This window comes from Octopus bimaculoides, chromosome 24 (assembly GCF_001194135.2).
Source record: "Octopus bimaculoides isolate UCB-OBI-ISO-001 chromosome 24, ASM119413v2, whole genome shotgun sequence".
Taxonomy (NCBI): Eukaryota; Metazoa; Mollusca; class Cephalopoda; order Octopoda; family Octopodidae; genus Octopus; species Octopus bimaculoides.
This window is the reverse complement of record NC_069004.1, coordinates 12,841,414-12,854,810: the sequence shown is the minus strand read 5'-3', so window position 1 is coordinate 12,854,810 and position 13,397 is coordinate 12,841,414. Positions and strand designations below refer to the sequence as shown.

The 13,397-nt window shown below is 35.4% G+C and overlaps 1 protein-coding gene across 1 annotated transcript in view; it reads right to left on the bottom strand.

The window, feature by feature from the left end:
• Positions 1-11,676, bottom strand: part of LOC106880228 (cyclin-dependent kinase 1) — a 13,368-nt gene extending 1,692 nt beyond the window's left edge. Inside the window, exons 1-7 of the mRNA XM_014930092.2 lie at positions 11,573-11,676; positions 8,406-8,476; positions 6,902-7,058; positions 5,860-5,983; positions 3,497-3,667; positions 2,810-2,973; positions 449-599 (exon numbers count right to left, since the gene is read on the bottom strand). Of these exons, the coding sequence (XP_014785578.1) occupies positions 449-599; positions 2,810-2,973; positions 3,497-3,667; positions 5,860-5,983; positions 6,902-7,058; positions 8,406-8,454 (816 nt within the window). The 5' untranslated portion in view covers positions 8,455-8,476; positions 11,573-11,676. The remainder of the gene's footprint in view (positions 1-448; positions 600-2,809; positions 2,974-3,496; positions 3,668-5,859; positions 5,984-6,901; positions 7,059-8,405; positions 8,477-11,572) is intronic.
• Between the last annotated feature and the right edge of the window lie 1,721 nt (positions 11,677-13,397).

The window sequence follows — 13,397 nt, the reverse complement described above, 5'->3', positions numbered from 1 at the left end:
TATTCAATAAGACATATTCCATATATTCAATAAGACATTCAATACTTTATTTCATAGTACCATCCATTTTTATTTTATATTATATATTGTATATTCCATATCCCACATTGGTTTTGCAGGAATATAAATAAAACATAAAAAACAGACAGTGTTGGAACTCTTTTAAACAAAATAATATATATATATATATATGTATATATATATATATATATACATACATACAGAGATACTTTAAGTTCACTGTTAGTGAGAAGCTTAACCTTGTTGGTCTGTCAGGGAAACTATCTCTACGGTGCAGACAATATTTTGGTAGAAAAACTGAGGTTCAATGTATTACTTCATGTGTAGCCAAAGAAAGAACGGCAACTCTTGCTGTCATTGACTTTGATCCAATCTTAATCACGCCAACAAAAATACATCATCAAAGAAAATCTCATTGCACACTGACCTGTAACAAATCAAGACCAGCAGACTCCATGGCAACATCAGTTTTAACAGCTGTTTCCAAATTGTTGACTTTCCACTGTGGGAAAGATGCTTTGTAATCTGGGAAATTTGTTACTCCAGGCCAAGATTCTTCATTTGGGGTTGATAAAGTCCTGCATAATAATAAAAAAAAAAGCATGAACATCATATCTATTAAGTGCAAGTGTGGCTGTGTGGTAAGAAGCTTGCTCCCCAACCACATGGTTTTGGGTTCAGTCCCACTGCAAGGCATCTTGGGCAAGTGTCTTTTACTATAGTCTTGGTTGACCAAAACTTTGTGAGTGGATTTGGTAGATGGAAACTGGAAGAAGCCCATTGTATACGTGTGTGTGTGTGTGTGTGTGTGTGTGTGTGTGTGTGTTTGTCCCCCACCACTGCTTGACAACTGATGTTGGCATCTTTACATCTGTGTAGCTTGGCGGTTCGGCAACAGAGACGGATAGAACAAGTACCAGGCTTAAAATAAATACTGGGGTCAAGTCATACGTGTAAAAAATACTTCAAGGTGGTGCCCCAGAATGGCCACAATCAAATGACTGAAACAAGTAAAAGATAATAGCTTAAATTAAACCTCAGGCTACAGCCTTGTAACAGCCATTGAAAAATAAAGCCTGGTGCAGCCCTACGGTTTGCCACACTGTCCAACTCATGCCAACATGGAAGACAGGCAAATGATGATGATGATGAATTGTGTGACTTAGAAGACAACCTCCACTTCACATTTGAATGGTTAGTAACAGAACTGAAAAACACTCATTGTTTTTACATTTTTTTTCCCTATTCATTTCATGCAGACATGACTTGGAGGAGACAATATCCTATAGCCAGTTCCCGATACCAGGCATCATGTATTTTCAAGATATTGTATTTCACCATTCTTTATGAGCAATGTTAATGTGATGGCACAGAAGAAATAAAAACCACACATTATAAATACGTAACAGGCTACCATACTGTTTCTGTCTATCAAATTTTACTTCTAAAGTATTGGCCAACCTGAGATTATAGTTGCCCAAGGTGTCACAGAGTGAGATCAAACCTAAAACCACATGGTTGTAAACCAAATGTCTTAACCAAGCAACAATGCCTCTACCTAAGTGTTATTTAGTGAAAATTCAAATTAAGCAATATTTAATGTTACATAGCATGCTATACAATTCAACATGTTGAAGTGCACAGTAATAGCTCTCAGCTACTGAGGAACAGGTTAAGAGAAACAAAAGATCTGTGAGTGACATCTAGTTGTTTTTGGTTGTCTTTCTCTAAGTTATTCTCTAGATCAGTGGTTTTCAAACTGTGGTCCGCAAGGACAAGACAGGGGGGGGGGGGTCCGTGGACAGCAAATACTTTTTATGGGCAATTTAATTTTATATATGTTTTTTAATCGAAATCTTTTAATTGACAATAAACCTATTTGTTAAATACTGTTAAATAAATAAATGTAAAAATATATGTTATTTTAAGCAAATATTCACGTATAAATTTCATAAGGTAAAGCCTGAAATATAAAGGAGTCCGCAAGTCAAAAAGTTTGAAAACCCCTGCTCTAGATAACTAGGTTATCAATGAATATTTCAACATAACAACCAAAGTATTATCTAGTGAATTTGCACATTTGAAAATAAAATAATATCCAGTGTTACAAACCATGCTACACAATTCAACATGTTGAAGCATGAAGTAAATAGCTCTCAGCTACAGAGGAACAGCAGATCTGTGAGTGATATCTAGTTGTTTGGTTTGTCTTCCTCTTACTCAGGACTCAAGTAGCCACAATAATAACCAGGTTGTCAATGAATATTTCAGCATGACAACCTTCTTGTATTGTTTATCACTTGACAGAGCTGGTTAGGAAATTTTAAGATTACATTCATGAATTAATGTATTCACAAAATACAATAAAAGGTAAATCAGCTAATGTTATCAATGGTGTTGTAGGAAAAATGCTGCAAATATTTTAGAATGTGTATGTCCCAGATGTTATGCTGTAAATAAAGGCAGTAATAAATGACTAAACCATTTCTACCACCTGTGCCAAATGCACAACCACTATACCATTCTTTAAGACAACATCTCTCAGATGTAGCTATCACTCCAAACTGACCGAGGAATATCCAGCCATATTAACATTGCACTTGAGAATTCTACCAATGGACCAGTCAGGAGGACTAGTCCATTGTAAATTGTGATATATAAATCATCAAAACATGAGAAATAGTTGATCCAATATCTCAATAATCCAACCAACTGAAATATCAAGAACTCGTAGAAACTTTGCTAGAATGAAAGTAATATTATAAAAGGAGGAAAAGAGAAAAGTTACCTAAATATTCTGAATAACTGGTCAATTTCAGAGTCACCATTAAAAAGAGGTCGTTTTGTTACCATCTCAGCAAATATACAACCAATACTCCAAATGTCTAAGGCTGTGGAATAGCGTTGATAACCAAGTAGGATTTCTGGGGCACGATACCACAAAGTAACAACCTAACAAAAAAAAAAAAACAATTCAAATACTTTTATGGAATAAAGACAGCCTCACTCCCTCAATAGAAATGAGATAAAGCAATCATTAACTGTTTAGCATTTTAACCAGCCATATCCAACCCAAATACTTTATCTAATTTTAAAACTGGCCAGATCTGACTCCTCACATCTACCCTACACTGTTATTCTAAAAATAATCATCAAAACCTCAACACTATAAGATAATGCATAATTTATTCAAAAACAATGTGAATAAATAAGCTTTACATTTGATAGAGTAATCTGAATGCAAAAGGGTTAATTAACTTTCTAGATGAAGTTTGTGGTTGATATTTGAGCAGTTAACTGAATGAAAGATCTAATTCTTTGAATAAGAAAACCTTTTTGCTTGTTAGACAACTCCATGAAATGTTAGTAATTAACTGCATTTATTTGGTAGTAAGAGGTCAAGAAAAATGAAACTTCCAGAAGATCATAAAAATGTTAAAAAATAAATGCGTAAAAAAACAAAAACCCAACTTACTTCATGAGTGTAAGCACGGCAAGGAATACCAAATGCTCTGGCTAAACCAAAGTCAGCCAATTTAATAGTTCCAGATGTATCAATAAGTAAATTCTGGGGTTTCAGATCACGATGAAGGAGTCGGCGCTGGTGACAGTAGAGAATTCCTTGCAGAATTTGATGAAGGTAACTCTGCAAACCAATAAGTTGAAATACAAATAACACAAAATATTTAACATACTACAATCCTACCATCCAAACTACTCTAATAACAATAATAATGTTTTCGAATTTTGGCACATGGCCAGCAATTTTGGGAGAGGGGGTAAGTTGATTACATCAACCCTAGTGCTCACCTGATACTTATTTTATTGACCCTGAAAAGGTAAAAGACAAAGTCAACCTCAGCAGAATTTGAACTCAGAACATAAAGATGGATGAAATGCCGCTAAGCAATTTCCCCTCCATGCTAACAATTCTCTCGGCTTGCCATTTTACTGGTACTTTTATTTTATTGACCGCACTAGAGGGATGAAAGACAAAGTTGACCATAGCTGAATTTGAACTCTGAATATAATGAATCAGAAGAAATACTGTTAGTCACAGTGTCTGACACTAATGATTCTGCCAGCTCAATGTCTTAATAATGGCTACAAATTTTGGCACAAGGTCAACAATTTTGGGGGGAGGGGGTAAGTCGATAACATCCCCCCCCCCCAAGTGTTCAACTGGTACTTGTTTTATTGACCCTGAAAGGATGAAAGGAAAAGTTAACCTTGGTAGAATTTGAATGCCACCAAGCACTTTGCTTGGCATGCTAATGATTCTGCCAGCCATGATAAATAACGATAGCTACTAATATTTAAAAAAAAAGCCCATGGTACTCCTCCTCTTCTACATTAATAACTTAGTGCTACATGTAACTGGATAAGATGCTATATTTTACTTCAGCCACAGGAAGGAATAAAAGGAACTCAGAAAACAACTTGTAATGGAGATGTAACAACTTCATTTCCTTCAACACCATAAACATACTATATAATTCAGGACAACAACAAAAGTATATATTCTTTACTTATGGATATCACAAGTAGAACCTGCCCTGAACAATTACAGGATTATAGTTAGAACGATATGGTTAAATCATAAGTAAATACTTTGGCTCTTAAGACGTTCTAACCATATACAGAGTACAACTGTACTCTACATTAGAGTACTACTCCTTTATTTGAGACAGGTGCATCGGTTCATATGCAATCATTCTCTGCTCCTCATACCAATGACTTCTCCTTCACTCATTAACCCACTAACAGATGCTTCCTGTCTCTTGTATAATCATTCCGGAAAGGAAGCATTGTGTAGAAAGAGTCTCGAAGTACAAGTGGGGGAGGGGAACGAAGTACATTGTGTGGTTTTAGATGGAGACATGCTAGTTTGAAGAAGATACTGTTACAGAAAAGACAGCTTGCCGGCGATTATAGGATATTCACAAGGTCTAGCCATTGGTCAAATAAGCCATGTGTTGGATGATTCAGCAGTTCTTGTACTGTCTGTGATATACGAGGTGTATTCCAAGTGGAACATATTTGAGGGTTTGTATAATGCTCAGCAACTATTCACAGTAAAACTAGTTTCTAGTCATAAAGAGACAGCAGCCTAGTTTCACTCATAACTATGTTGTCCATGTATTCATTATGGAAGGTTATGCGGGTTTAATATTTATAAAGAGAAGTTTTAGCAGTGAGTTGCTTATGAAAAGGACAGATGTAGTGCTGTTTGCTTGATGGATGTAGTGTCTGGGTCTAGTCGGAGGTGTGTTGGCTAGGTGAGAATGATGGCAATGAAGAGTATGATGTGCACAGGAGCAGATAGTGATAACAGTGAGCCGGTCTTTGATGTAGATTAGATATGGTGTGGGAGACATAATGGAACCTTGAGGTAAGCCAAAAATGAATAAATGTGGGATTGAGAGGGTTCTATTTTGAATAATGAGATGGACATCATGTGCAGAATTTAAAAAAAGAAAAAACAATTCTACTCAAGCACTCTTATATCAATCACAACAGTATAAAGCTATCTTCAATAATGAAAGTCTGGAAAGCAGTTTATCCAAGACCTGGTGATTTGCTGTGAATCATGGTCATTGCCAGTGCCATGTAAAAGGCATCCAGTACACCCTTTGAAGTGGTTGGCACTAGGAAGAGCATCCAACCATAGAAACCAAGCTAAAACAGATGAGTGGAGCCTGATGCAGCTCTCTGGTTTACCAGCCCTAGTCAAACCATCTAACCCATACCAGCATGGAAAATGGACCTTAAAGGACGACGATAACTGGAGTGCTGCCTGATATGTGCAAAATCATGAAAATCAATAAAAGAATATACCTTTACAAGTTTAGTGTCCATGTACTTTCCACTTGGTATAGAGTCCATATATTTCTTCAGATCCATTGACAAATATTCAAAGACAAGATATAATTTTCCTTCTTGCATCAAGACATCTTCTAAACTGAAAATAAATTATTTTAATAATTCACAAATGATTTAAATTGTAGACAATTGTAAAGAGAGAATAATTCAAGCAAAGTTAGAATTGGTGATATCATTTGGCTGTCAACAGCTATTGGAGAAATTTATTGTTAATGGCAATAGAAATGAACTTTGTGTCTGTTAAAACTCTTTGGAACCTTAGCAGGATTTACAAAAATAGTCAGAAAGAATTTTAAAAAAGTTTTAATGACTTAAATCATTGAATAATTAGGAGTAAAAATGTTTTTCTCAAAACTGAAAAATGGTTCATAAAAGCCTAAAATTTGAAGATTCAAGTTTTTAATAATTAAAAAAAATATTTATAAAAGGCATTAAAAAATAGCCACCAGAAGTCCAGCTAGATCCATTACTGATACTTCAATGCATTGCTGGCACTGTGTGTTATTTACAATGATGAGGGTTCCAATTGATCAGATCAAGAAATTAATGTGCAAGTGGCTGAGCACTCCACTGATATGTGTACCCTTAATGTAGTTCTCAGGGAAATTCAATGTGACAAAAAATGACAACATTGGCCCTTTGGAATACAAGTACACCTCATTTTTGCCAGCTGAGTGGACTAGAGCAGTGCTCTGCAACCATATGCGATGGCACACGTGTGCCACGAGACAATGCTAGGTATGCTGCAGTAAGAATTTTCCCCCTATACTTATTGTTATATTTTTAGCTCAGGTGTACTGCTGAATTTTGAAAAGTGAGAAAAGGTTGCAGAGTAGTGAACTAGAGCAATGTGAAATAAAGTGTCTTACTCAAGGACACACTGTACTGCTGGGAATCAAACTCCTGACCTTGCAATCATGAATCAAATACCCTAACCATCAAGTCATGTGCCCTCAATAGCATGCTCCCTATAACTCAACCCAACTAAAATGCTCACCTAACAATATTGTCATGTACCATTTCTCTCAAAAATGAGATTTCTCTGATAGCTGTCGATGGTATTCCTTCTTCTTCGCTCTCTAACCGAATTTTCTTCAATGCAACAATCCGATTTGTTCTTTTATGGCGTCCTTTATACACAACACCATAGGTACCTGTGAGGAGAAGGTAAAGGAGGGGAAAAATTTTAAAAAAAGAAAAGGAAAAAAGAGACACTCAAAATAATGGAAGGAAACATGAGAAATAAAACTTAAGATTGCAAGCCTGATAGTAACCCCTAGAGTGTGTGAGGAAAGAAGAGACATGCAATGATACCAGAATGGATATTACAGGTTCTTAATCACTATCACCCTTTAAACGCTTTAGTCACTTGACCAATTATTCAGCTTGTAGGATAAAGCAATTTTCTCATTAATTATCATTAGATTCTTTTCAAAAACACATGCAAAGAACAGAAGGGAAATGATTTAACAATTTTTTTCTTGAATAAAAAACAATCTAACAACTTGGGTAAATGAGTGCAAAATATATATATCAAAAAGGTCTTAGACCAAAAAGGACATACAGGCCATAAGTTTGACCAAATAATAAACATGTCTGTATTTTGCATGAGAACACTGCCATTAAACAGAACCAATTAAAAAGTGCTAAAATGGTTCCTAACGCAAACATCAATTTAAACTTTTATCAAATTATTTGGAGGTGACGTAACAGACTAACAATATACAGAGATACTAGGAATGAGGTGACATAACAGATTAGTGATATACTTGGACATGTGGTGGTGGTAGGATTTTATGGACTAACAATTCACCAAGATATTTGGGAGGACAGCATAACATGAACTAATAACAGATTGGGATAAAATTTATTAGCAAACACTTGTAGTGAGACACTGCAGGATGTGTGATATTCTTAGTTGATAATCTTTAATTAAATGAAATTATTCATGCAATTAGTTAGAAATTCTAAGGCTGCTCAAGATCTAAAACAATGGTATTCAACCATTTTATCTATGCCCGCCCCCACCCTTAATAGTTATTTTACTCCAGCAAACCCTCATAGCTAGATTATGTTTAAAAAATCCTGTTATATTTTTATTATTAAATATCATTAGGAATTGTATTTTTAAAAAATTGTTAAAATATTTGATGTATTGTAGGATTATAAGCAATTTATTGCTCTTAAATTTTAACAAAAAATCTTATATGCATCCTGGCTGAGAACCAGTGATCTAAAAAAAAAAACACACAAGGGAGATAATTATAAGATCAAACAATTGACATCTTTGGAAAGTACAAAGAATGCAATATGAGCGTGCAAGTCACTAAAAAGTTTATTGTTCTATGACCACCACCACTGATTAATGCCACAAACATCACTAGCCCTCTCCCCATCACATTTTACATCAACAACTGCTAATTCTGAAGACTTTATTCAGTTATAGGTTTTGGGGTCACAGCGTGCTAGAGACCTCAGTAAACAAACACTATGATACTTACCTTCACCTATCTTCTCTATCTTCAAATAATCATCCATATTCCCAGGCATTTTTAACTAAATGGAGATTTACCTGAAAAGATTAAAAAAATAAAATTAAACTCATTTGGTTCTGACCAAAAACTAAATCAACATTCCATTTCACTAAACAAAAGCGTTTAAAGTAGCTTCTGATCTGACAGATTACCACATTCCCATGTTTGCAAGAGTTAGATGAAATCCATTGAGGCAGGTTTTTCTAAGGTTAGATGCACTTCCTGTTGCACCTTTGAAAAAAAAAAATCTTTTACCTTAAACAGGTAAAAGAGTCAATTAACTTCTCATATTAGCATAGAAAATGGGCATTAAATGAACAATATATATAATATCATAATATATATTTTATATAATTTAGTAAAAATATGGTAACCCCCTAGTGGAGGATAGGAGATTTTTTTTTTGCAAGATTTTTTTCACCACGGCGTTCAAAATGATGGGGGGAATCATCTTATAGAAAAAATGTTTTTTGAAAATTGATTTTTTTCACCTCCCCCTCCGAACCGACTGGTCGATTTTTGGGGCACTATGCACTTTAAAAAAAAAAAAAACAATTCTGTAGATATTTTCGGGCGAAAAAATGTGTGATTAAAGGGAGATCTGACTGTTGTTTCTAACACATCCCACGACCTTCCTCTAGCACATCATTCGTTTCTTTTGTCACTCTCACGTATATTGATGCTTTTAAATCACTGTGGGTAAAACCTCAGCAATGACTTCAGGTTTTCCAATATTTTAAAATCATAGAGAAAAACAACGGGGAGAGGATTGAAGAAAAAAAATCATACATTTTCAAAATTTGCTTTAATAAGCATAAATGTGTTGATGGGGAGAAAAATATAGAAAAACATAACCATCAATACATGCAAGTGACAAACGCTTTGCAATGCAAAAGGTTTCACTTTGTCGACGCTACTCTACACCTCAAGCGACTTAGAGAAGTTGGTTGTAGAAGACCTGGGGAGGGGGTGCATTCGAGGGGGGTTAGCGCGTGGTGTTGAAGAGATTTTAATCAGCACCAGTCTTTCATCAGGGGCAGTGTGGCCAGAACTATATTATATAATGTATCCTTTGAAAAAGAGGGGATGACGGGGGACCGAGACTCCTGTCGGTTTGGTGTGCTTGAAAAAACACGCTAAGCTAAGTCTGGTTGCCCTTCCATGCAGGTTTGTCACCTGAATCCCTCTCTAGCTGAACATTCCTAATCTAGCAGGCTTGTGGATGCTGGTACCACGTAAACGTAACCGTGCCGGTACTGCGTAAAAGCATCCAGTACAGTCTGTAAAGTGGTTGTAGTTAGGAAGGGCATCCAGCTGTAGAAACATTGCCAGATCAGATTGGAGTCTGGTGCAGTCGCTGGTTCTCCAGACCTCAGTCAAACCGTCCAACCCATGCCAGCATGGAAAACAGACTTTAAACGATGATGATGAAATTATGAAGATTGAAGCAGGTACATGGCCGGAAATTTAGGATAATTCTTTAAAACTTATGCTGCAAGCTTCTCTAAATAGTAAAACTGACCTCAAATAATAGTCTGTATCGTAAAAACACATTAAAAGGCAGAAGTGATTCAACTGTGGAATTTATATTTTTTCTGTTGGCGAAATAAAAGCGTTACCTTAAGCAAAAGGGTTTAAAAGAGGGTTAAGCGGTCACAAAACCTCAAGATTAAGGTGTCAGAAGTAAAAAGATGAGTTTCGAGATTCCATACAATCTTTGTCCAAAGAGGTAACATTAAAATAAAATACTGATAGCAGGAAGGATTTTTAAAAAGTCACCAGAATATTTCCATGAAATATTTAAACACCCACAGATCAATAAAATAGATATTCAATGAAATACATTGCTCGACCTCCTAGGAATACCAGCCAAATTGTACTCTACTATTTTAAAGAAAGACTACATTATAACGATGTAGTCCCAAAGATGGGTTGGTCATGGCTGCAGCGCTTTTGATCACGAAACTGTTCAATGAGAACCAGCCTGAGGCTAAACAACTACAAATTTCACACTAAAGACCACAGGATGTGCTTTGATGGAGATTTAGCTACTGCAATTTCTAGCAGGTCGAGTGACTACACAGGGGTTTCAACGTCCTACAGTTATTTAAGCCGACGTCAGCCCCGATCAAGCAGGCCTTCAGTCAAATGACTGTCTTGACCAACTTGACGGTTTGTAAATCTAGGAACACACTATTCAAAGTGTTCCTCTATTTCAGACGGAATTATGTAAGTTGGCTGTTGCTGCTATTTCTGGCAGGTGGGGCAACTCCACAGATAAGAGGGACTTGTATCTCATTAAGACAAATTTGAAATCGGTGGATCATCGACTAAAACTGATTGAGATTTAAATACAAAAAGCACCATTATTGTTCTTTCTTTAATTAAATTAGAAGAGAACGCAGGAAACAAAATCCCATAACAAAAAAAAAAAACCGTTTGAAGATTCAAATAGCTAAAACTTCAGTGGACTCCAGCTGAAATAGATAAGGGATTACAAATAGGAGAGTTGATAAGATTTTAGAAATGAGTTAATATTGGTGAAATGGTCGTCAACACCACACAGACCACAATGGTTAACATATTATATCGTCGAATAACTATAATGCGGAAGATTTCACATAAAGTCAGGTGGAAAACAGACTGAATATTATCTTTGATCTCTGTCTGACTGTCTGTCTCTCTTCCTGAGGTTACAGGAGTTGGGAGTTCGAACCCAGTGGACGGTTTGAAGCTTAATGAAAAATATTAAAATTACTGTTGAACACACGTGTGTGTGTGTGTGTGTGTGTGTGTGTGTGTGTATATATATATATATATATATATATATATATATATATATATACACACACACCACACTTTCTGTTGAGCCGTGGGTGTCTGTGTGTATAAATATATATATATATATATTACATATTCAGTGCGGTATATTAAAAAGAAAGTCCATATTTGAAAGCAACGATTTGTTGTTCAAACAATTTGTTTAAATATATAAAACCTTATCCTTTGAAGAAACGTGTGGGTAATATAAATATATAGCAACGAACATTCTAAACGTGTGTCTTTTTGTTATCAATATTAATACTATTATTAGCAGATATTAATTAAATAATTAATAAGAGAAAGGCACCAACCTGAAGCAAAGCAAGATGCGAGTTTGTAAATGCTGGGTGTTTAGCAACAGCGGTGTGGCGGTGAAACAGACGCAAGTTCGAATGGACCAATCAAATAGTAGCAATCGTTTGTACTTCCTCCTACCGCTACCATCTCCACCTCGCAAACAACCAATAAAAAGCTCGAATTTTGATTCGAAACTTCAGTTCTTTCTGTTGTTGTCATTTACGTTTTACGATAATTTCATATTTGAAATTAAGCAATTTTTAAATTCATTAATTAAGAGGAAATATTTTTTTATAAATGATAAAAATTCACTTTGTACCAAAAATTACAAGTCAAAAATAAGTTTATCGAATAATTACTCTTTACAAAAAGAATTAAATTTGAATCGTTCAGAATTACTTAAAGACATCGCAATCGGTTAGATACGAAATTTTATTACATTTTGTCTGATAAACATGGGGAAGAGCTACTACTGACTCTTGGCAGGGCATCCAAAACTGATGGGAGGGAAGGAGAGGACAATGTCCTTAAACCAGACACCTGAATCGAATACTTTCACCTGATGGGAACCACTGAAAGCACCAAAGAGTGAGGTGGTGGCGTTGAGAAGAAATGAATTAACTTTGACGAGTATCAAGAGTGACTCCCAGATTCAGCTCAGATATTGTGATCTAGCCCAACCCTAAGTAAAATAAGTAGTAAAACTTACAGCCAAGGTTAATAACCGTCTGTTCGTTCTAACATCCCCGTTTTCATGCTTATTAGAAAACATCGGAAATATATGACAGATATCAACCAAAGGAGGAGCTTCTGTGTAATGATACGGCTTCTATTTAATTCTATTCACATCTAAAAATATGTATCGACTACAATACTTGTCTGTACTTTAGCGAAAGATCGCCTATTTTAGCTATACTTGAATCTGACCTCGACGGGATTTGAACTCAGAAGGGCCGTAATTAAATATCGCTAGGTATTCGGTTCCAAGCACTAAGAACATTGTCGTTCAGCCTGTATGGAACAACAGCCAAATACGTGGTGATATCTTTATACCCCCATCCATCCCACTACCACACACACAAAAAAAAGAAAACATTGTGTAATGTAGCCGTAAATATAAAGTGATTTCAATAGAAGACGGATTGGTCACGATTGGAGTGCCTGTCATTATAGGTCTACTTGATCAACATTGAATTGGTGCTAAACAACAAGATATCACCACAGCAGGTGTTGCAAACCCCCGAGAGCAGGGGTTCTTCACTAGGAGTAACCATAATCTATGGGAACATGGATAAAAAAACCCAAAAAGAACTTCGTTTTCAATAAATAAATAAATGTGACAAAACTATGAAGATTTTTGTTTGTTCCTGTAACTCCTACATGGAATAAAACTAAACTACTAAGCTTTGTTGAAGTCTTACTGCTACCATGTAAGACCATAAAACTGGTGATGATGATTATGATAGACGGACAAACGTGAAAGAGACACATACACCAGTAGTTCCCAACCTTTTTCAGACCAGGGACCATTTTTTACTTGAAAAAATTTCTAGGGACCACTTTTACTTTATGCTGTTCTATTTTCACACTAAAATGCTTAACGAAAAGACAAGATAGACTATTTACACTTTAAAATTTATTTTAGCAAACAAAACATAAAATTTTTAATTAATTTTAGTAAACAAAGATAAACACAAGATATCAAAATCCTTTTCCATAAAGTCGTTTATTTTTAGTCCATTCAGCATGTGACTAGCTTGATATTGGTATTTCTGACACAAGAAATCATAATCAATTTTAATGAACTCATTTAGTCTGAGTCTGATAAGTTCCTCTGCT